The sequence below is a fragment of the Bufo bufo genome, chromosome 4, assembly GCF_905171765.1.
Source record: "Bufo bufo chromosome 4, aBufBuf1.1, whole genome shotgun sequence".
Taxonomy (NCBI): domain Eukaryota; kingdom Metazoa; phylum Chordata; class Amphibia; order Anura; family Bufonidae; genus Bufo; species Bufo bufo.
The window spans coordinates 126,444,112-126,465,633 of record NC_053392.1 but is presented as its reverse complement, the minus strand read 5'-3'; the positions used below and the strand labels follow the sequence as shown (position 1 = coordinate 126,465,633).

Here is a 21,522-nt window from a genome sequence, read left to right as displayed (position 1 = left end):
ACTTTGGACTATCATATTGTCAGGTAGGCTCAAGAAACCCTGGTCCAACACTGGCACTATAGAGATTTTTTCACTCTTTCAATTCCGTTGTGAGCTGTTAGGGACAGATATATCTCTCATTTTCTCTCACGGTTCACATTTTTTTCATAATCTGTCATTTCAATTGTTTGTGGCTTCCCCAGTAGTAAGAATTGTAAGATTATCATTGTTATAAAACATATATGCAATATATTTCCACTGACAAGCAGAAACATTATTTAGATCAATCGGATGTGGTTTCCTGTATCACAGACTGGCATATACCAGTATACCATTTAAAGCGCCTACTTTTATTTTGTCTAGTTTGCAAATGAGCAGGGAGTCACACATATAGCCATATCCGAACTGTACAAAGCTGTAATACAGCACCTATAGACTTCTATAGGACCCTACTATACCTCTGTATGCCTCATACATAGGTATATGGAGTCTTTTTCTCTATGAATTCCACATGCATATGAAATAAACACGCCATGCTTCATCAGATGTTGTACTATGCAGCTTCTCACCTAGAAGCATGCCTTCCAGGGAAGAATCATAACAAAACATGGCATTAGCCGCGGAAACTCCATTTACTTCGGTATAGCCTTCTAGACCTTATTGTTGAAATCTTATCTTAGTCTTCTTCTGCCTTACCCAGTGTCTGAATGGCAGGATTAAAGCGACCCTTCCATCTCCTCCATAGTGAGCCTCATACTCCTCAGTATATTTATGGTACTTATCTGTTGGAGGCTTAGAAATCTGTGCTGTCTAATCATTCTGCCCTTGCCTTGCTGTAATAGAAATCAGCTCTCCATCTAACTTCCCTGTAGTAGGCTGTGTTTATACAAAGCATCCAATCTGAGGAAGGGGAGGGAGATAGTGAAGCCAATGAGGAGGCAGGAGGCGTGTCTCAGACTCCCGATAGGCACATTATCACGCTGTAGTCACAGATAACATGAAGAGGAGCTAAAAAGTAGTAAAACCGCGAGATATGAGAAAAATAAAGCAGGCATACTTCAGCAGGTATCAGAGACATACAGTGGTAGACTTAGAAGTCTATGAGTGCAATATCATGGCTCTGTACTGTTAAGACCTTGCTCATATAGCCTCACCTGTCTATCTACCCATTTTCTGCAAGCTATTCTGTAACATACATGGGTTGCTCACAGGTTTATGACACACATGAAGACTTGCATTTAGATAAAGTGAACTCATGTTTGGAAAGAGCATTCCAAAATTCACTGGCCGCAAAGTAGTAGCACACTGAATCCAGAACACAATTTGAGTTTGCCATGAAGTTTGCCACATGAATAAAATCATTGACTTTTTCGAGTATGTAACAAGAGGCCTTGAGGTTTTCGGCTACAAAACGGATTGTGTATCCAACGTGGATAGGCAAGAAGCAAATAACAAAACTCAGTAAGTTGGCTATAACTATCTTCACAGCTCTCTTGACGGAACACTGCTTATAAGGATGCATTCTTGTTCTGATCCTTAAAGTCATGATGACCTTCCAGGAGCAAAAGCTTATAACTAGCAAAGGAAGGACAAATCCAACAACGACGAAGACTAGGGACAAGTTAAAGGGTTGATTGCTGTCTTTCTGAAAACATATGGTAAAGTTGTAGCCTCTGCTTTCCAAATTCCTCAGGATACTAACTGTGATAAAAATGATCCAGAAGGTACAACACATGATAGAAGCTTTCCTTAATGACATCCAACTTTTGTATTTCATTGGGTGTCTGACTGCCAAGTATCTGTCAAAAGCAATAGCCATGATAGTGAAAATGCTAATGTACGTATTCACAAAGTACGAGGACATTAAGATTTTACACAGTTCACTTCCAAGGTCCCATTTATGTAAGATAGCATAAAGTCTGAATGGAAAGGTCAAAGCGACCAAGATATCGGCAACCATCAGATTCACCATGAAAAGAGTAGTTTCTGTCCATTTTTGCATTTTGCAACAAAAAATCCAAAGGGCCAGGACATTGCATATAACGCCAAAAATAAAAAGTGGAATATAAGTAATTAGACTGAAAATCTGAACTGGTACACTTATTGTTGTAATAGAGCAATTAGTTTCTTCAGACTCCATTGGATAACATAGAAATAACAAAGCACCTTTTATGTGTTGTTCTTACAGTGAAAGGAGCACCATCGTTACCATCTTCCTTCCAGTTGTCTCAGTCATAAGAAGTCACCTTTTATACAATTCAGCTATAAGACATAATATGATCCGAGTTCTGAAAAATAAGACAAGTCAGTGCATTTGTTACACAATCCTATGAACATAAAGATTACTTTACATCAGTAAGAGATAAACTGTGTTCCTTTAGCGCATATGCACACAACCATACTATCGGGTGGCCCATGAAAAGGTAGCCCACCTCCAGCAATAGCATGACAAGATGAACGAGAAAGTGGATTGTCGCAAAAGATGCTGAAAGTGGTCCTCGTTCACGTCTATGCATCTTTGGGAATGTCGGATTATGTTGGCTGATACTGCTTGCAGCTCTTCAAAAGTGATGGCTGTGGCCACAGACGGTGGCCTCTCCATAACTTTGGCGCATCCAGCGCCAGTTCTAAATGTAAGACAGCTTCTGAGCAGTCTTAGATTTAGACCTCTTTCTACGCCTGAAACAGGCATAGAAAATGGTAAATGAGACAGGCCTGCCAGCCTGTCCCCCACCCCACCGACACCACGCCCACAATTTTAGACCTGGCATGAGCGGGACAAAGTCGCGAATTAAGGTGCAGCTAGCATTTGCTCCGCAATCTGCGCCTGAAATGCTCCTAATTTAGTCATATTTCAGAATGATAAATGACCCCCGTTTTCTTTAAAATATTCCAGGGTGGATGTCTATAAAAACTTTGGGCCATCCATGATTTTTGGTTCAATTGTCCAGGAAAAAATTAAGTAGGATGTCAATCCTGGACTGAGGTCTGGTTTGTATTGGTTTTAGTTATTCTGTTTGTTTTGTTGTCTGCATCTGTATTTAAAGTAAAATGTAAGGCAAAATCTTAAGCAAAATTCTGCAACATGTACAGCATTTGTACTTGATTTTTCTGAAAATCTACAACATTGGGGGTGGGGGGGTAAATTTATCTTTCACCTCAGGCTGCAGAAAGTTAAATGCACCTCCGTCCATTAGCTCTACTTGTTTGCAGCATTCTTGTGCTGGCCTTTTTAACTTCAGTTGTGCATAAGGATATGTTACCAATTGAAGTATCTGAAGTGGAATTCGATCTTAATTTCAGGAAAAAATTTCTTTGCTGCAAAGCCGAATTTCCTCATGCTTCGCAGTAACAAATAGATTTTCCCTGAAATGGCAGTAAAAAAAATGCTTTTTAACCGGTTCCTCTTCAAACACTGGAGCATGAAGGTCCCCATTTGCAGTAAATTGGAAGCGATGGTGCGCCCTGGCTCCTGCTCATCGCCCAGGAGTTTAAAGTCCCCCCCAAAGCATGCTCTTCTTGCTCCTCCTCCTCCCCCCAGCCACCATCCTCCTCTGACTCCTCTTCACACTCCTGCTGACTTGTCTCAGATGGAGTAGCCCCCCTGGGAATTCATTCAGCATTGCGACTTCCTCATCTTCCAGCTTCTGCTCCTCGATGGCTTGATCAATGACACAACGCAATGCACGCTCCATAAAGAAGGTGTAAGGTACAATGTCACTGATGGTGACCTGGCTGCGACTGACCAGTTTGTCACGCATGAGCAGCCACTGGCACGGTGAAAATAAACCAAGCTCCCCAGAACCTGTCCTGCTGCAGATTTCGTACAGGTAGTCGTTAACGGCACGCTGCTGGAGCAGCCTATAAAGCATATACAAGGTGGAGTTTCAGCACGTCGGGCTGTCACAAATCAGATGTCTGACGGGCAGGTGATGTCACCGCTGAACGTCAGCAAGGCGAGCCATGGCCGTGTAAGATCTTCTAAAAAAGCCAGAGATTTTCCTCGCCTGCCGCAAGACATCCTGGTCCCCGGGGTATTTGGCAACAAATCGCTGCACAACTAAGTTCAGGACGTGTGCCATGCGTAGCACATGTGTCATTTTGCCCTGTTTCAGCGCACTCAGCAGATTGGCACGGTTGTCGCACACAACTTTACCAACTGTCAAATTGAGCGGGGTTAGCCACTGATCGGCCTGTGATCGCAGAGCTGAAAGCAGTGCAGGAGCCATGTGGCTCTTGGCTTCCAGGCACAACACCTGCAGCACAGCATAACAATCGAATAGGTTCTGGGGAGCTTGGGGGTGCAGCGGAAGAGGCGGTAGAAGTGGAAAAGGAGGAGTCATCTGAGGAGGAGACGCAGGATGGAGTAGGAGGAGGAGGAGCAGAGGCAGGCCTGCATGCAATCCATGGTAGTAACACCAAATCCACACTGGTGCCATGGGTTACATGCAGGGCCGTTTGAAGGAATTTGGGGGCCCCAAGCAAAATAGACATGGAGGCCCCCCCCCTCCACGCCCTCCCCACCTTACGCACAGTGTGACCTCAAGTCTGGGGCCAGGCTGAGGCAGTGCGGGACAAATTCTATATACCCCCTCCCCTCTACCCTACCAAGAAACAGATATTTGGATGGACATAACATTGCTATGAAATATACAGTAGAATACAGCACCACATACCTGTTACATCCAGCGACATCTCCTGTGATATAGACTTTCCTCAACGTCTTCATTCGGAGATAGGACCGTCATGACACCTTCTTTCAGCCGCTTCTCGTCTCTGCAAAGTTTCGCAGAAAATGTTTTAGATTCCTCACTTTACTATCATCCTCAGATAACAGACGTCCCCTTCCCCCATAGTGCCCATAAGTATAATGCTCCCTGTATAATTATAATATATAATGGCCCCCTCTGTATTATTATTATTATAATGACCACCTCTGTAGTATTATAGTAATAATTATGGCCCCCTTCAGCTCCTCCACCATACAGTCCCGTGTAAGATACATCACTCCCCTTGCCTTCAGTCCTTCTTGCAAACAGTCCCATGTAAAATACATCACTCCCCCTGCCTTCCGCTCCTCCAGCATACAGTCCCATGTAAGATACATCACAGTCCTGCCTTCAGCACCTCCAACATACAGTCCCATGTAAAATACATGACTCTCCCTTCAGCTCCTCCAGCATATAGTCCCATGTAAGATACAACCCCCAGAGGATGCCATCTGCCCATCTCTGCTGTCCATATACCAGGCCTACCAGTATTACCCCTTCATATACCGCCTGGTCACCCCACACCTAACAGTCTGAGTCACTTGTCTCCCGGAGTGTTAGGTGGGGTGACCAGGCGGGCAGGTGGTATATCAAGGGGTAATGCTGGTAGACCTGGTATATGGACAGCAGAGATGGGCAGATGGCATCCTCTGGGCAGTACTGTCTCTCTGGTCATCCTTCACCAGCACCCTGACTGCCACGGTCCTGCTTGGCCCGGCTCTCATGGCACGTCACTGCCTGGTGCTTGGCTATCAGCGCTGAGTGACTCAGTCACACTGTGACACTGACTGTCACTCAGTGCTGATAGCCGAGCACCAGGCAGTGAAGTGCCATGAGAGCCAGGCCAAGCAGGACCATGGCAGTCAGGGTGCTGGTGAAGGATGACCAGAGAGACCGTACTGCCCAGAGGATGCCATCTGCCCATCTCTGCTGTCCATATACCAGGGTAGGCCTGGTATATAGACAGCAGAGATGGGCAGATGGCATCCCAGAGAGGCATACTGTCTCAGTGTCCCTGGTCATCCTTCACCAGCACCCTGACCGCAGTGCAGTGCCATGGTGCCATCTGCTTGGCAGCCTTGGCCTGGCACTCATAGCACTGACTGGCACAGTGGCACTTCACTCATATTATCATATATTACCCCTAAAGCCTGCCTGCCCCCCCTCAGCCCATGCCAACACAGTACATTAGTCACTACTGACCTAATTACACACTCAGGGGGTGAGACTTTGGGACTCTGGGACAGTAACACTGACTGTCACTCACTCAGGGTCGCTTGAATCACTGTCTCTAGGCTGGACTACAGTCTACTACTGATTCAGCGACAGTGCAGCAGCCATCTTCTGCTTCTTCTTGCTCCGGCTCCTGGCTCTGCACTGTCTTTCCGGCCTGGTAGGTGGGCGAAGCCTATCTGGAACTGCCCTGCATACCCCGCCCCCTCTCGCCTCCTCACTCTGCTCTGCAGCCGGGCGCTGTGTGAAAAAAAAAAAAAAACACAGCGTCGGTGATTTAACTTGTGCCAGCCCAGCGAAGGAAGCAAAACAAGCACCGGCTCTGCTTGGGGACTTGGGGCCCCGGGCCAGCTCGGGGCCCCAAGCAATTGCTTGTTTTGCCTGTCTGTTAGCGACGGGCCTGGTTACATGCTTTTGATGGCCATCAGAAAGTTCACCCAGTGGGCAGTAAAAGTTATGTACCTTTCCTGCCGTGTTTGCTAGACCATGTGTCTGTGGTCAGAAGTATCTTGGCACCGATACTGTGTGCCAGAGATATATTCACTTTGTGACTTTTTACGCTCAAATATTTTGCCCACGTAAGCCTGCCTTTTACCAGATGAACGCGATGACGGCACAGTGAAAGGTGGAGTGGAGGACAAATGGGAGGAGCAGGAGGAGAAGAGGTAGGACATGGAGCGCCGGGAGTGTGGCTCTGTGGGTTCTGGCAGCATTGCTCCCACTGGGCTCGGTGATGGGAGGCCAGGTTCCTTCTTAAGGTGGTCGTCCCTAGGTGAGTATTGGGCTTACTGTGACTTATGCAATGACAGCACAGGCTGCAGATGGCAACACTATTGTCAGAAGCTGACACGTTAAAAAAAGCCCACACTGGGAGCGCAAGATGTGACCGTGCATGGTGGATGGCTCGCACCAGATACATTTGCAGTCTGCTTTTTGCCTACTATGCACTGCAAGTTCTGCCTGCTTCTCCTCCTCCTTCTCCTCCTCCATCTGCTGCTCCGTCTCTCCCTCTGAACTCCCCTCCTCTTCCTTTCTTATGGGCAACCACGTGACGTCCATCGAGACGTCATCATCGTCACCTTCACCACCACTGACATTAGAGCTCTCAGAGTAGGCAGCAACAGCAGGGACCACCCTTCTTGGGCTGATCTGGGTACTGTCGTCAGACCGCTGGGTGACTGCCGTTGCTACCTCCTCTTCCTCATCAGATGCCAAGAATGGCTGCGTATCAGTAAGGTCTGCGAATGGATGGAAACATAATTCCTCTGACTCGAGTGGAGTGGCTATGGTGGTGGTGGTGGTGTCTTTGGGGGTGCACACAGCAGAGAATGAGGAGGGTGCAGATACAGAGGATGAGGAGGGTACAGAAGTGGAAGGCTGAGTGAGCCACTCAACCAACTCTGGTGCGTCCTTTGACATAATTGCACCTTCTCCAACTTCCCACTTAGGCTCCGGCCTGGTGCACCTGCCTGACCCCTACTACCCCTGCGGAACGGCCTGCCTCTTCTTCTGTTTGTCATTTTTAAAATGACCCTGTGCCTGAGATTTCATTTGTTTTAGGGCTCAGTATTGTGCGACTTCCCATTTTCTGTTCTAGTGTACTGACTACAGGCTTTTTTTAAATTATATTTGCCCTGTGGCTGCTGTTTCTGCTTATATACTCTCTGCTGGTAACTTTTTTCAGCCTGCCTATGGATTAACCATTTACTGCGTTGGCCATGTCTGTCTCTCCTGGTTTTGAGTCGGCTTGCTGACTTCACTGTATCTCCAGGTTATTTCAGAAGGTATGCCATTAATGTGCCTGTTCCAGTTTCCTGTAATCAACTTTTCAAATGTAATGTGGGTCCCTAGCAGCAAAGTCCATCTGGCCTTGTGGCAGAATCTGGCGAAGGACCTAGTTGTAGCCTTAGCTTCCTGCCACCCTAAGTGGTTTTGGAAGGCTGATAGCAATTTCAGAGTCACAGGCTGGGGTCTGGACAGTGAACATTTCCCTAACACAGAGTTCCTCACAGTAGTGTAACAAGTTGTCTGAGTGCCCTCTTTAGGCAAGCCTCATCAATTATGCATGTGGAGGCTTAGCACCTCCCTTAAAGGCCCTTTACACTGGCCGATTATTGAACAGATCATCGCTAACCAGTGATACTAGTAATGCACGTTAGCGATGATCTGATGGTGTAAATGCACCGCCGATTACCCGATGAATGAGCAAAACGCTTGTTTATGGAAATGGCCAGACTGGAAGGGGGGAGAAAGGGGGGCCCCTAAGGGTAGGCCCACATGACAGGGGGTTTGGTTAGGGAGCCCCAGGGAGATTAGGATTGGGGTAGCAGGGGGTGGGGTGTATGCAGGAGGGTCACATTGGTGGGTTTGAGCAGGAGGGGAGGGGCGTAGGGGTTAAATAGAGTAGGGGGAAAGTAGACGGTAGCCATTTTGGTTAACTGAGAAAGCTGGTCAGACCTGTTGCAGTGATGGAGCAGTTGGAAGCGGCGATTCAGGAGTTACGGGCGGCAGCAGAAGTCCACGGATCTGCATGGGCCCAGGAGCAGGTTCGGTTGTTGCTAAGGGGGGAGGCTGAGGCTCCTGTCCTGCCTCAGCCACCTTTAATACGGCCGTGGCGGGCACGGCCGCCGGCGCGCTTTAGTCCATCCTCATCATCCCCTCGGGCTCAGCGCCGTGTCCGGAGCCCTTCACAGGACCCTTCACGTTGGGCGCCTCCGGTGCCAGCTGCTTCAAGGCCCCGACGTGGAAGGATTCCAATTGGTAGGCGGAGCCCCAGGGGTGGCCGGGCCCGGCCATCTCCTTCATCCAGCGGCAGCGGCGGGGGTTCGGGACCAGGTGCGGCGGAGGCCTCCCTAACTCCTGGCAGGGGGGTGACCGCCCGGCGTGGGAGGAACAGGCTGCAATACGGGGCTTCTGCAATGGAAGGAGAAACGAGCAGCAGGCCCTCCATTCAGTGTGTGAGGGGTAGCTCTGCCCACAGTAGCTCCGCCCACAGTGCCTCAGTTAACCCTAGCATCCCTGGTCTGAGGCTGGCCAGGGGACAGGAAGAAGGGAGAAGATGCAGCAGGATGCATCCGGATTGCCCTAGAGAGTGCTGCCTTGCTGTTGGCCCCAGCTATGCCAGGAGGCAGAGTGAAGAGGAGAGCTCTGCCCCTCAGGATCCAGTCGTGGAGAGACGCATCATCCCTGGTCCCAGCGTTTCCAGGGGACAGGATGAAGATGGATTGGCGGCGGGATCCGAAGATCTTCCTCAAGGGATGGTTAGTCTGGAGTCAGGAATCGCGGCTGATGGGGACACAGCACCCAGGCAGCCAGGTGAGATTACTTGGAGACCGTTAGCTCAGGTAGTGCAGAGCATGGGGGCTGGGGGGGTAGTGGGCCGCAGGCGGATGTCAGCAGGGGTTTAGGGCAATTGTTGGTGGGTTTGGCGGGATTGATGGCCAGTTGGGGGTGGCGGGGGGATCCCCTTTACAGGCGTGGGGAGTACAGGGTCCATCGGGAGGTTTCGGGTTGGGGGGTGAGCCTCGGCGGGCATTACCGGGAGTGGGGGTGTCAGTGCAGACGCAGGCGGGGGCTGAGGAGGAGACAGTGCGGGTGGACGATAAGGCAAAGGGAGAGGTGTATGTTTGTTTCGAGGGGCCTTTGGGGGCTCATTTGAAGGCGGAGGTGCGGGAGCGGATTTGGAAGGGGGAGTATGTAGAAATTTTTTCTTTGCTCCCCCTGGAGAGGTTTAATCTAGATAGGACAAGAAGGGACGAGGGTAAGAAAGAGGAGGAGGAAAAACGACGGTTCAGGTTGATTCCGCGGACGTTTGCCAATTGGTTGCAGGCGTTCGCAATTTTAGCGAGTGTGATTGGGGAGAGGGCGCCGGAGAATTGTTCGGCGCTGTTTTGTTATCTCGATGCTATAGACGAAGCGTATAGGGTTTACGGGGGGGTTTCCTGGTTGCGTTACGATGAACAATTCCGGCAGAGGAAAGTGGTGCGTCCAGAAATGAGGTGGGATCACAAAGATATTGCCTTATGGCTGAAGGTGACGGCACCAGTTAGATCTGGGCAGCCCTTTCGGGGGGAAGGGGGGAGCGGGGGGTCTTCCAGCATGGCGACGGCCTCAGCAAGAGGCTTGTGCTTTGCCTTTAATGAAGGAAAGTGTAGATTCGGGGTTAAATGTAAATTTAAACACGAATGCTCAGGTTGTGGGGGGAACCATGGAGCAGCAAGATGCTTTAGGGGCGGGAAGCAGAAAGGGGACGCCAATAGCAAAGGAGGCGACGCCGGTCAGACTTCAAAGGATGGTGCCTTTTCTCGCTAGGTATCCGGATAGGGTCGCGGCGATATTGCTTGAGGCAGGGTTTGGGGAAGGTTTTAGGATTCTGTTTGTACCAGGGGGGGCAGTGGTGTTAAAAAATAATTTGCGTTCGGCTAGGGAGCATCCGGAGGTGGTGACAGATAAGCTAAATAAGGAAGTGTTGTTGGGTCGGATGGCGGGCCCGTTTCAGGAGCCGCCTTTTGCAGATTTACGAGTGTCACTGCTGGGAGTGGTCCCTAAAAAGGAGGTGAATAAGTTTCGGCTTATTCATCACCTGTCTTTTCCAAAGGGTTCTTCGGTCAATGATGGTATTGACCCCGCACATTGTTCGGTGGTATATACGTCATTTGATGCAGCTGTCGTGTGGGTGAAGCGCTTTGGGGCGGGGGCACTCCAAGCTAAGACGGATATTGAAGCGGCGTTTAGGTTACTGCCAGTGCATCCGGATTGTCACCATTTGTTAGGCTGTTTTTGGGAGGGGGGTTTCTTTGTGGACCGATGCTTGCCCATGGGGTGTTCTTTGTCATGCGCCTACCTCGAAACGTACAGTTCGTTTCTGGAATGGGCTGTGATAGACTCATCAGGTTGTGCATCTCTGATTCACTACCTGGATGATTTTTTGTGTATAGGCCCCCCGGGTTCGTGGGTGTGTTCCTTGTTGTTGGAAACGTTACGTTCGCTTTTTGATTGGTTTGGGGTTCCGTTGGCGGCGGAAAAAACGGTGGGTCCGGTAAAGGTATTGAGTTTCTTTGGGATTGTGATTGATTCCGGAAAGATGGAGTGTAGACTGCCAGTAGATAAATTAGAGGATTTAAAAGGAAATTTGGTGAATGCCCAGAGGAAGAAGAAGTTGCAGCTACGGGAGCTTCAATCACTGTTAGGGAAACTTAATTTCGCTTGCCGGGTCATGCCTATGGGAAGGGTTTTTTGCAGACGACTGGCTAGGGCGACCGCAGGTGTGGTTTCGCCTCGTCACTACATTCGGCTGGGGAAGGAATTGCGGGCGGACTTAAAGGTGTGGATGTCATTTCTGGAAAAGTATAACGGTCGCTCGTTATTTATGGGGGAGGTGATGGACTCGTTTGACTTTGAGCTGTTTACGGATGCGGCGGGTGGTTCCGGTTTTAGTGCATTTTGTGGTGGCCAATGGTGTGCTGGGCAGTGGCCGGTAGGGTGGTTTGAGCGCGGTTGGGTTAGGAATTTGGCGTTATTGGAGCTCTTCCCAATTGTGGTGGCGGTGTTGTTGTGGGGGGACCGTTTTCGGAATAGGAAGATTAGTTTTCACTGTGATAACATGGGGGTGGTGCAGGTGATAAATGGTTTGTCGGCATCCTCGCCTTTAGTGGTACGGCTTCTTCAGCGGTTGGTGTTGGAGTGCCTGTCGCTTAATGCTTGGGTGGTGGCGGTGCATGTCCCGGGGGTGGAGAACTGTATTGCTGACGCCCTCTCTCGTTCACAGTGGGATCGTTTTCGTCAGTTGGCTCCGGACGCGGAAGCTACGGGCCTACTTTGTCCGGCTTGCCTGTGGGATCTGCTGGAAGAACCATGAATGAGCTCATTCAAGCGTTGTTGGCGCCCGGTACGTGGGCTATGTATGTCAGAGCTTGGGATCATTGGGAGGCTTGGTGTGTGGATCTGGGTGCGAAGATGGAGGATTCGGAGGTAGCGTTGTTGATGTTTTTGGGTCACTGTAAGGAAGAGGGATGGTCAGTTAGTAAAATTAATGGTTGTATGGCCGGGCTGGCTTTCGGTTTTAAAATGAGACGGATGTTGATTTTACTAAGTCGTTTCTGGTGGTGCAGGCGTTAAAAGGATGGCGTAGGCTGCGATCAGGGGTGGATACCAGGAGGCCAGTATCGTTTGCGTTATTGTTGGAGTTGGGGGGGCAGTTGAGGGGTGTGTGTAATTCAGAGGGGGAGGTCCGTTTGTTTACATTGGCTTTTTCGCTGGCGTTTTTTGGGGCGCTTCGTTTGGGCGAACTAGTTTGTCCGTCGGTGTATAGACCGGGGGGGTTGATGAGGGATGATGTGGATTTGTTTCCGGATAGGGTGGAGTTCGTTATCCGTAGATCAAAGACCGATGTGGAGGGTCGGGGTCATAGGGTGGTGTTGTTTGCGGTGGTGGATTGTGATATGTGTCCGGTCAGCTGTCTTCGGGAATATGGTTCACGGGTAGAGGTGGGGCTAGGTCCACTGTTAATTCACGCGGATGGATCCTATTTGTCCCGTTTTCAATTTTCGGCAGTGTTTGCTAAATGTTTGCAAAGGTTGGGGTGGATCGGGAGGGGTACTCCAGTCACTCATTTAGGATTGGTGCAGCCACTGAAGCGGCAAGACTGGGTTTGGGGAAGAGGTCATAAAACGCATAGGACGATGGGAATCTACGCGTTTTAGGTCATATGTTCGTTTGAATCGGTTATAAAAAAAAAAAAGGGGTGGATGATATTTTGCTTTACATTGGCAGTGTTGTTCTTGCATTATTTTTTCTCGTTTCAGGTGCAGCACCCGCCCTGGTGTGGATTTTGGGACACTCATATGTTTTCTGGGGGGCCATTCGGGCAGCAGTTCGGCCGGACGGTCAGCAACTAGGTTTCGACAGGGCGTCGGTGGTGGTAAGATGGATAGGGCGCAGGGGCATGATTTGGAGATGGGTGCTGCCTGAGGTGCATCGTTTTGCACGGATGGATAGGGCACCTGATGTGTTGGTGATCCACGCGGGTGGAAATGATTTCGCTGCGAGACCTATCAGGGAGCTGGTAAAGGATATCAAATGGGACATGTTGCGGTTGTGGTCATTGTTCCCTGGGTTGGTGACTGTGTGGTCGGACATAGTACCGAGGCGAGGTCGTTGGAGGCGGTAAATAAGGCTCGGGTTAAAGTTAATCGGGCGGTTTATGGCACGGAATGGGGCAGTGGTGGTCAGGCATAGGGACTTGGAGAGCGGGGTTGGTTCCTTCTGGAGCGCAGACGGGGTGCACCTGAATGCAGTAGGGGTGGATATGTGGAGCCTGGCGCTACAGGAGGGTATTGAGGTGGCCCTGAGGATGTGGAGGAACGCACAGAGTTGAGGAGTCTAATCTGTGCATTGGTGGCGGTGGGGGGTCCTTGGAGTTGGTTACGGTGGAACTGGAGGACATTGGGAGGGCCCCCACGGTTGGGGCTGGACTCCCATGGTGGCCGAGCTGTTGAGGGGGGGGCCATTCTGTGGTGCTTCCGAGCTGGGGGTAACGGCTGGAGGCAAAATGGCTCACCCCGGGTCAGCAGCTGGGGGGTTTGTGGGGCTCCAAGGACCTCCCCCGTTAGGAGGAGTCATTGTTGGGAATTTTTCATGGTTTATGTTATGTTTGTATTTATATTAATAAACAGCTGCTGTGGCCAATACATTCCAACAGGTGTCTGAGTCTTTTTGGGATGGTTGGGTGTATTGGTATATGGTGTGGGCTGAACAAGTGAGAGCAGGTAGTTGTAGTAGGGGCGAGCAAAATATAACCAATACCCCCGTCATGGGAAATTGTATCTTCTGTGCAGCACAAAAAGTTATTGTTTCCCAGTGAAAACAACGAGACAGTACGGGGAAGAGCCATGGCATGTGTCACGGTGGGGAATGGTGGAAACTCCCCACCGTACAATGTCACCAAGTATTAGGCCATAGGCAGGGAAAAGGGAGCTGGTCACCTCCTAAAGCTTCCCTAAAATAGCCCTAGTCACCTGGCTGTATGAGCCGCCTTCAATGGTAAGGGGGCTCATACCCACGAACCTAGAAGTCTAGGAATCCCTGCATCGCCCTAAACATCGTGACAGGGCAGAGACCTCCTGTTCATCCATCACCATGGATGAAAGGCGTCTCCAGCGGCCCAGTAGCTGACAGGGAGAAAGACAATGCAGCAACTGCACAGCAGGTAAGAACACAGTGTAACAACAGAACATCAAACACTTAGGCCTCTTTCACACTTGCGTTGTCCGGATCCGGCGTGTACTCCACTTGCCGGAATTACACTCCGGATCCGGAAAAACGCAAGTGTACTGAAAGCATTTGAAGACGGAACCGTCTTACAAATGCGTTCAGTGTTACTATGGCACCCAGGACGCTATTAAAGTCCTGGTTGCCATAGTAGTAGTGGGGAGCGGGGGAGCGGTATACTTACAGTCCGTGCGGCTCCCGGGGCGCTCCAGAATGACGTCAGAGCGCCCCATGCGCATGGATGACGTGATCCATGTGATCACATGATCCATGAGCTTGGGGCGCCCTGACGTCACTCTGGAGCGCCCGGGGAGCCGCACGGACGGTAAGTACACTGCTCCCCGCTCCCCACTACACTTTACCATGGCTGCCAGGACTTTAGCGTCCCGGCAGCCATGGTAACCACTCTGAAAAAGCTAAATGTCGGATGCGGCAATGCGCCGAAACAACGTTTAGCTTAAGGCCGGATCCGGATCAATGCCTTTCAATGGGCATTAATTCCGGATCCGGCCTTGCGGCAAGTGTTCCAGATTTTTGGCCGGAGCAAAAAGCGCAGCATGCTGCGGTATTTTCTCCGGCCAAAAAACGTTCCGTTCCGGAACTGAAGACATCCTGATGCATCCTGAACGGATTTCTCTCCAATGCATTTTTTATTTCTTTTTTAACCCCTCCAGCGCTATTTCACTATGCATTCTGTATTCAGAATGCTATTATTTTCCCTTATAACCATGTTATAAGGGAAAATAATACAATCTACAGAACACCGATCCAAAGCCTGAACTTCTGTGAAGAAGTTCGGGTTTGGGTACCAAACATGCGTGATTTTTGTCACGCGAGTGCAAAACGCATTACAATGTTTTGAACTCGCGCAGAAAAATCGCGGGTGTTCCCGTAACGCACCCACACATTTTCCCGCAACGCCCGTCTGAAAGAGGCCTTATAATGAGAGTAAACAGTTTTTTTTTTTTTTTTTTTACTTTGAGGAAGTAAAGGTCTCTGTTATCTTTCTGAAAAAGTGGCTTAGGACACTTTAAGATAAACATAGATAAGGTTAACAACGTGATTACTACAGAATTCTGCTTGCAACGGCAATCATTGCCTTTACATAATAGTAATAATTTTTACTAAAAGGTCTCTTCTTGATCTCTACTTTGATCACGTTTGGAGGTTGTATAGAGTGCATCATCATCATCCAATGTCACTTTTTGTGTCCCATAATGTGACGCCAGAATAATAGAATGAAAATTACTGTAGTTATTCACTGTAACGGTCGCGTACACACACACACAGGGGGGAGGGAAGTGACTACTGCGCTCCACCCTTACCCCTGGCCCTGCCTACTTGCCTCGCAAGTCCTAATGACAGGGGACAACTGGACGGCAATCCCTAGCTTGGAATAAGTGCAGGGATGACAGACAGACAAACAACAGAAAGTGAACGGACCGAGTCAATACCAGTAAAGCTACAAAGTACAAATGGAGCAAGCAGAGAATTGTCAGGAGAAGCCGGGGTCATAAATACCAGGAGAGACATGAAGTACCAAAGGAGTCAGCAGAGGATCGTCAGGAGGAGGCCAGGGTCAGAATACCAGGAGAGCAGCAAAGTACACAAGGAGCAGGCAGAGGATCGTCAAGAATTCAGCAGGAGGTAAGTACGCCAGGAAAGACCAAATCACAGGTGGAACCTAAATTAACAGGCAACCTGTGTGTATTTATAGTGGGGAGTGAGGGTCATGTGACGTGGCCAGCGTCACATAACCGACAGACCAACCAGTCGAGCACCGAGTGATCAGCTCGGCGCTCAAGGCAGACTTAGGGGCAGGGAGCCACCCAGCTAGCAAAGCTGCCCTGGGAACGAGGTCAAACACAGATCCTCGCTCCTGAAGCTAAACAGCGGGTCTGCGGTTAATGGGAGACCGAGTGCACCTTCGGAACCCCGTTACATTCACCTTACCCAGTACCTGTTTTTATGCTGAATATTTCTTGTGGATATTTTCAAGGTCCGAGTTAGGCTCCTTTCACATTGTTTAGTGCCTGCCCAAGGTTTCTATCTGGAGGATTTCAAAACAGAAACTTCAGAGTGACATCCATCGCCAATAGGTGCCCATGTTACACTAAAAAACAAGCACCTCTACCTTTTGTAGCACCCCGACTTCCTTATAGATTGTAAGCTCTTGTGAACATGGCCCTCACGCCACTTGATTCTGTCTGTACATGTACCTTCTGACTGTAGAGTGCTGTGGACTATGTTGGCGCTATATACAGTAAAAAATAAAGATTGCTATGTGACAGCTATACCACTCACCATGTGCTGTTTATAATACTGGGGTCTTCTTTTGTGGCAGAGGGACCTTTGGGCCCTTTGAGACACCTCTGCACTATCTACAGCTATGCCCTATGCAGCTTGCCCTATGTGTAGTGCAATTTTGCAGTGCATCTCACCCATTACAATGCAAAGGGTTTGATCTCTGGACATATCCACATTGAAATTCATCTTATTTGCTATAGAAAAAAACCCTTAAAAACACTCTTTCTTCTGGACATCTTCTCAAAAATTACGGTAGCTAATGTTTTTATGGACACATTAATGTGTCGCAAGATCTCATTAAAGGGAAAAGATTTTATACATTATGCAAGTGCTCAATGGGTGACCCTAGTCACGGCAAGTCCAAAGGCACTTCTCCATAATGCCTGCCCCATGCCTCCCTCCTTGTCTTGATCACTCCTTTGTCCAAAGTTACCCTGTCCTCTGCTTACAGTAATTCATGCACATGTGCAGCACTCTCTAACCTATTAGCTTCAGCTTCAGTGATGGTCTGCACAAGCACCACTAAGGGCTTGTATTCATCACAGTTATGGATTCCGTTATTGTTCTCTTTTATAGCATGGTTATAACGGAAAATAACGGAATCCATAAGACAGAAGTCAAAACGGAAGCCTATAAGAGGCATTCCATTTTGATCCTTCATAATACAAGTCAATGGCCAGCATAACAGATCCGTCCCGGTTTCCATTATGCAGGAGTCCAGTCCTGCATAACGGAAACTTGGACGGATCCGTTATGCTGCCCATAGACTTGTATTATCATGGAAGTCAAAGCGGAAGCCTTTAAATTTAAAAATCTTGTGCATGTGGCATGCAATCATGGGAAGGTGCATGCGCAGCACTCTTCGGCAGATGGGCCTTGGTTTCAGTGATGTACTGCACGTATAAGGGCTTGTTAACATAACCGTTATGGATTCCGTTATTGCTTTCCGTTATAACATGGTTATAATGGAAAATAACAGAATCCATAAGACGGAAGTCAAAACGGAAGCCTTTAAAAGGCATTCCGTTTTAATCCTTCCTAATAGAAGTCTTTGGGCAATCATAACAGATCCGTCTGGTTTCCATTATGCAGAACGGAAAAAAGTCCTGTCGACAGGACTTTGTTTTCCATCTTGCATAACCAAGGCGCACCTGCTGAAGAGTGCTGTGCATGCACCTTCCCATGATTGCATGCCACATGCACAAGATTCAGTGCAGAAGATAAGGTAGGGCAGGGATCAGCAACCTTCAGCACTCCCGCTGCTGTAAAGCTACTACTCCCAGCATGCACACTTACTTGGCTGTTCTTGTTACTCCCATAGAAGTGAAAGGAGGATTCTGGGAGTTGTAGTTTCAAAGCAGATGGAGTTTGCCACCTTCACCTCATTTGCATATTGGATACAACTTTGGAAAAAACCCTAACCCAATTTATCTCTACAAATATAACACAACAGTGTTTCTGGTCGCATGCAGGCAAGCGTCACCCACCCACATATGCTAAAGGCTTTGCAATTGTATCTTCCTGGCACTGTTATTAGTTTAAAGCACTTTAATAATTAAAAAGGCTCTTACAAAGTTAACATGTTGGGGGTTATGAGCCCTTGCTCGTGAGTCAGCATTCTAGGCATGTTCTTAGACATGCTGCTGGGTGATGATTGCTGGGGAAGGTGGTCTTCATATTCTCACTGCAAATGCTATCTTCAGCTGAATACCTGTCACAGTCCATCCATCACCACACTGAATGCTGGGATTGGAACTGTTTATAGGGAGCCCTTAATAATCAACAAATTAGCATTTTATGGACAACTTTTACATGGAAATCTAGTAAAAATGACCATTTCATATATTATAGATACAGGAGAAAAGACCTGACTGGTGGACCGAGCATGGAATAAAATACATTGTTTGCAAAGGTTAAATATATATATATATATATATATATATAAAAATATCAATCTCTATGATACCACGCACTACCTTCCCCAAATAAGATATGATCCCCTTGCTGAAAGATACCCGCAGTAGTACAATCAGTTTCTATTCCAAATTACCTTACTGATGGTTTCTTTCTCTGCGGCATCTGTCTTTCTCAAATTGCAATGTGGGACTCACGCTATAAAAAGAAAGAAGTTTGGCACTCGAAACCATGTTGCATAGTGACGTCACTATCTGATCCCTGAGAGCGCGAGTTGCAGTTCTGAACAAATGGAATTGCGCCACCGACTGGGGCATGATCCACAGCCTAGATATCAAACCAGTTATAGCGTGAGTCCCACACTGAATCATATCTTATTTGGGGAAGGTAGTGCGCGGTATCATAGAGATTGGTCTATAATTTACGTGTGGTGTGCAGCAGTTTGTGCAGTTCTGCTGCGATACCGCAGCAAACATAGAGGAGCTGGGCACAAGCGCCAGTGGAATATCCAGCTATATTGTTTATATATACTGTATATTCAGGTGAAACTCCAAAAATTTGAATATCGTGCAAAAGTCCATTTATTTCAGTAATGCAGCTTAAAATTAGAATTTTGTGAAAAGGTTCAATAGTCTAGGCTCAAAGTGTCACACTCTAGTCATCTAGTCAGCTAATTAATCCATACCTGAGATTGTGACTTTGGGGTTTCATAAGCTATAAAACATAATCATCCAAATTATAACAAATAAAGTTGCATGTAATGAGTCTATATCATATGTTAGTTTCACCTTTTAAGTTGGATTACTGAAATAAATGAACTTTGCGCGATATTCAAATTTTTCGAGTTTCAAATGTGTGTATATATATATACAGTACAGACCAAAAGTTTGGACACACCTTCTCATTCAAAGAGTTTTCTTTATTTTCATGACTATGAAAATTGTAGATTCACACTGAAGGCATCAAAACTATGAATTAACACATGTGGAATTATATACATAACAAACAAGTGTGAAACAACTGAAAATATGTCATATTCTAGGTTCTTCAAAGTAGCCACCTTTTGCTTTGATTACTGCTTTGCACACTCTTGGCATTCTCTTGATGAGCTTCAAGAGGTAGTCCCCTGAAATGGTTTTCACTTCACAGGTGTGCCCTGTCAGGTTTAATAAGTGGGATTTCTTGCCTTATAAATGGGGTTGGGACCATCAGTGGCGTTGAGGAGAAGTAAGGTGGATACACAGCTGATAGTCCTACTGAATAGACTGTTAGAATTTGTATTATGGCAAGAAAAAAGCAGCTAAGTAAAGAAAAACGAGTGGCCATCATTACTTTAAGAAATGAAGGTCAGTCAGTCAGCCGAAAAATTGGGAAAACTTTGAAAGTAAGGGCTATTTGACCATGAAGGAGAGTGATGGGGTGCTGCGCCAGATGACCTGGCCTCCACAGTCACCGACCCTGAACCCAATCGAGATGGTTTGGGGTGAGCTGGACCGCAGAGTGAAGGCAAAAGGGCCAACCAGTGCTAAGCATCTCTGGGAACTCCTTCAAGACTGTTGGAAGACCATTTCAGGGGACTACCTCTTGAAGCTCATCAAGAGAATGCCAAGAGTGTGGAAAGCAGTAATCAAAGCAAAGGTGGCTACTTTGAAGAACCTAGAATATGACATATTTTCAGTTGTTTCACACTTGTTTGTTATGTATATAATTCCACATGTGTTAATTCATAGTTTTGATGCCTTCATAGTCATGAAAATAAAGAAAACTCTTTGAATGAGAAGGTGTGTCCAAACTTTTGGTCTGTACTGTATATATAGACAGGGCAGCACACCTGGTGATGAGTAAATGGGTGCTGCGGTGTCCTTTCTTTTTCTATATATATATATATATATATATAAATATATATTTTGTCTGCTTTGGAATCACTACCTTTGTGGGAATGTACTAATAATAACATTTAGTTCAATACTGAATATGTAACAATAAGGGATCATTCACATGTATATTTGAGTCCGCATCTGTTCTGCAGTTTTGAGGAACAGATGCAGACCCATTCATTTCAATGGGTCAGCAAAAGATGCTGATAGCATACCGTGTGCTCTCCGGTTCCGTGGCCCTGCAAAAAAAGATAGAACATGTCCTATTCTTGTCAGCAAGAATAGGCAATTCTATCATAGGGCTGGCCATTCCTTTCCGCAAAATGCGGAACACACACTCTGTGTTTTGCAAATCCGCAATTTGCGTACTGCAAAAATGGATAAGATCTACTGAATGAGCCCTAAGAGAGTACAGGTGAGTAGACAGACATAAAATATAGGAAAGGTGTAGAAATGTCTCTTGACTTTAGAAAAGATCATTCAAGACAGAACCTTATAATTTTCCTTTTATGTACAGTATTAAATTACATTTTATAAATTACATTTAATGTCTAACAAAACAGTATGATAAAGGGCTTACCTTAACTGTCCTCATGTATGTCTGCGGGAAACTTCAGAATGAGAATCTTTTTCTAGCAACTTCATTTCCTCAGATCTTCCTCTGCTTACCGTATGTTGTAAATTGTTACAGGATGGGGGAGTGAGAAATTACTTTGCACAGTATGTAGGCAGACTTCTCCTTTTTCATATACCCTATGCTTCAAACAGTTACAGCCACCATCTCATCACATCACTACCAGCCACACTGTCCCCATTCAAATACCAGCCACATTCCCATTAAACACTAGAAACCGCAGTGTCCCAATACAAATACCAGCCACATTCCCATTAAACACTACCAGCCACAGTGTCCCCATACAAATACCAGACACATTCCCATGAAACACTACCAGCCATGGCGTCCCCATACAAATACCAGCCACATTCCCATTAAACACTACGAGCCATGGTGTCCCCATACAAACACCAACCACTTTCCAATTAACCCCTTCAGGACTGAGCCATTTGTCATCACCTCTGAACCCGGATATACCCTTATTTTCACCCAGACAGCCCCCTGAGGCTAGCATCGGAGCATCTCATGCTCCGATGCGCTCCCTAGCCCTGTGCTAAAT

At 47.5% G+C, this 21,522-nt stretch overlaps 1 protein-coding gene across 2 annotated transcripts; it reads right to left on the bottom strand.

The window, feature by feature from the left end:
- Window positions 1-964: 964 nt before the first annotated feature.
- On the bottom strand, window positions 965-20,995 carry LOC120999981 (G-protein coupled receptor 35-like). 2 transcript variants are annotated; one of them, XM_040431012.1, is made up of 2 exons: window positions 20,928-20,995; window positions 965-2,267 (listed from the first exon to the last, which is right to left on the bottom strand). In XM_040431012.1, exon 2 carries the CDS (start codon window positions 2,117-2,119, stop codon window positions 1,193-1,195), a length of 927 nt encoding a protein of 308 aa, XP_040286946.1. In that variant the 5' UTR covers window positions 2,120-2,267; window positions 20,928-20,995; the 3' UTR covers window positions 965-1,192. The 2 variants fall into 2 exon arrangements, with proteins under 2 accessions (XP_040286946.1, XP_040286947.1); XM_040431013.1 differs by lacking the exon at window positions 20,928-20,995 and adding an exon at window positions 16,203-16,294.
- Between the last annotated feature and the right edge of the window lie 527 nt (window positions 20,996-21,522).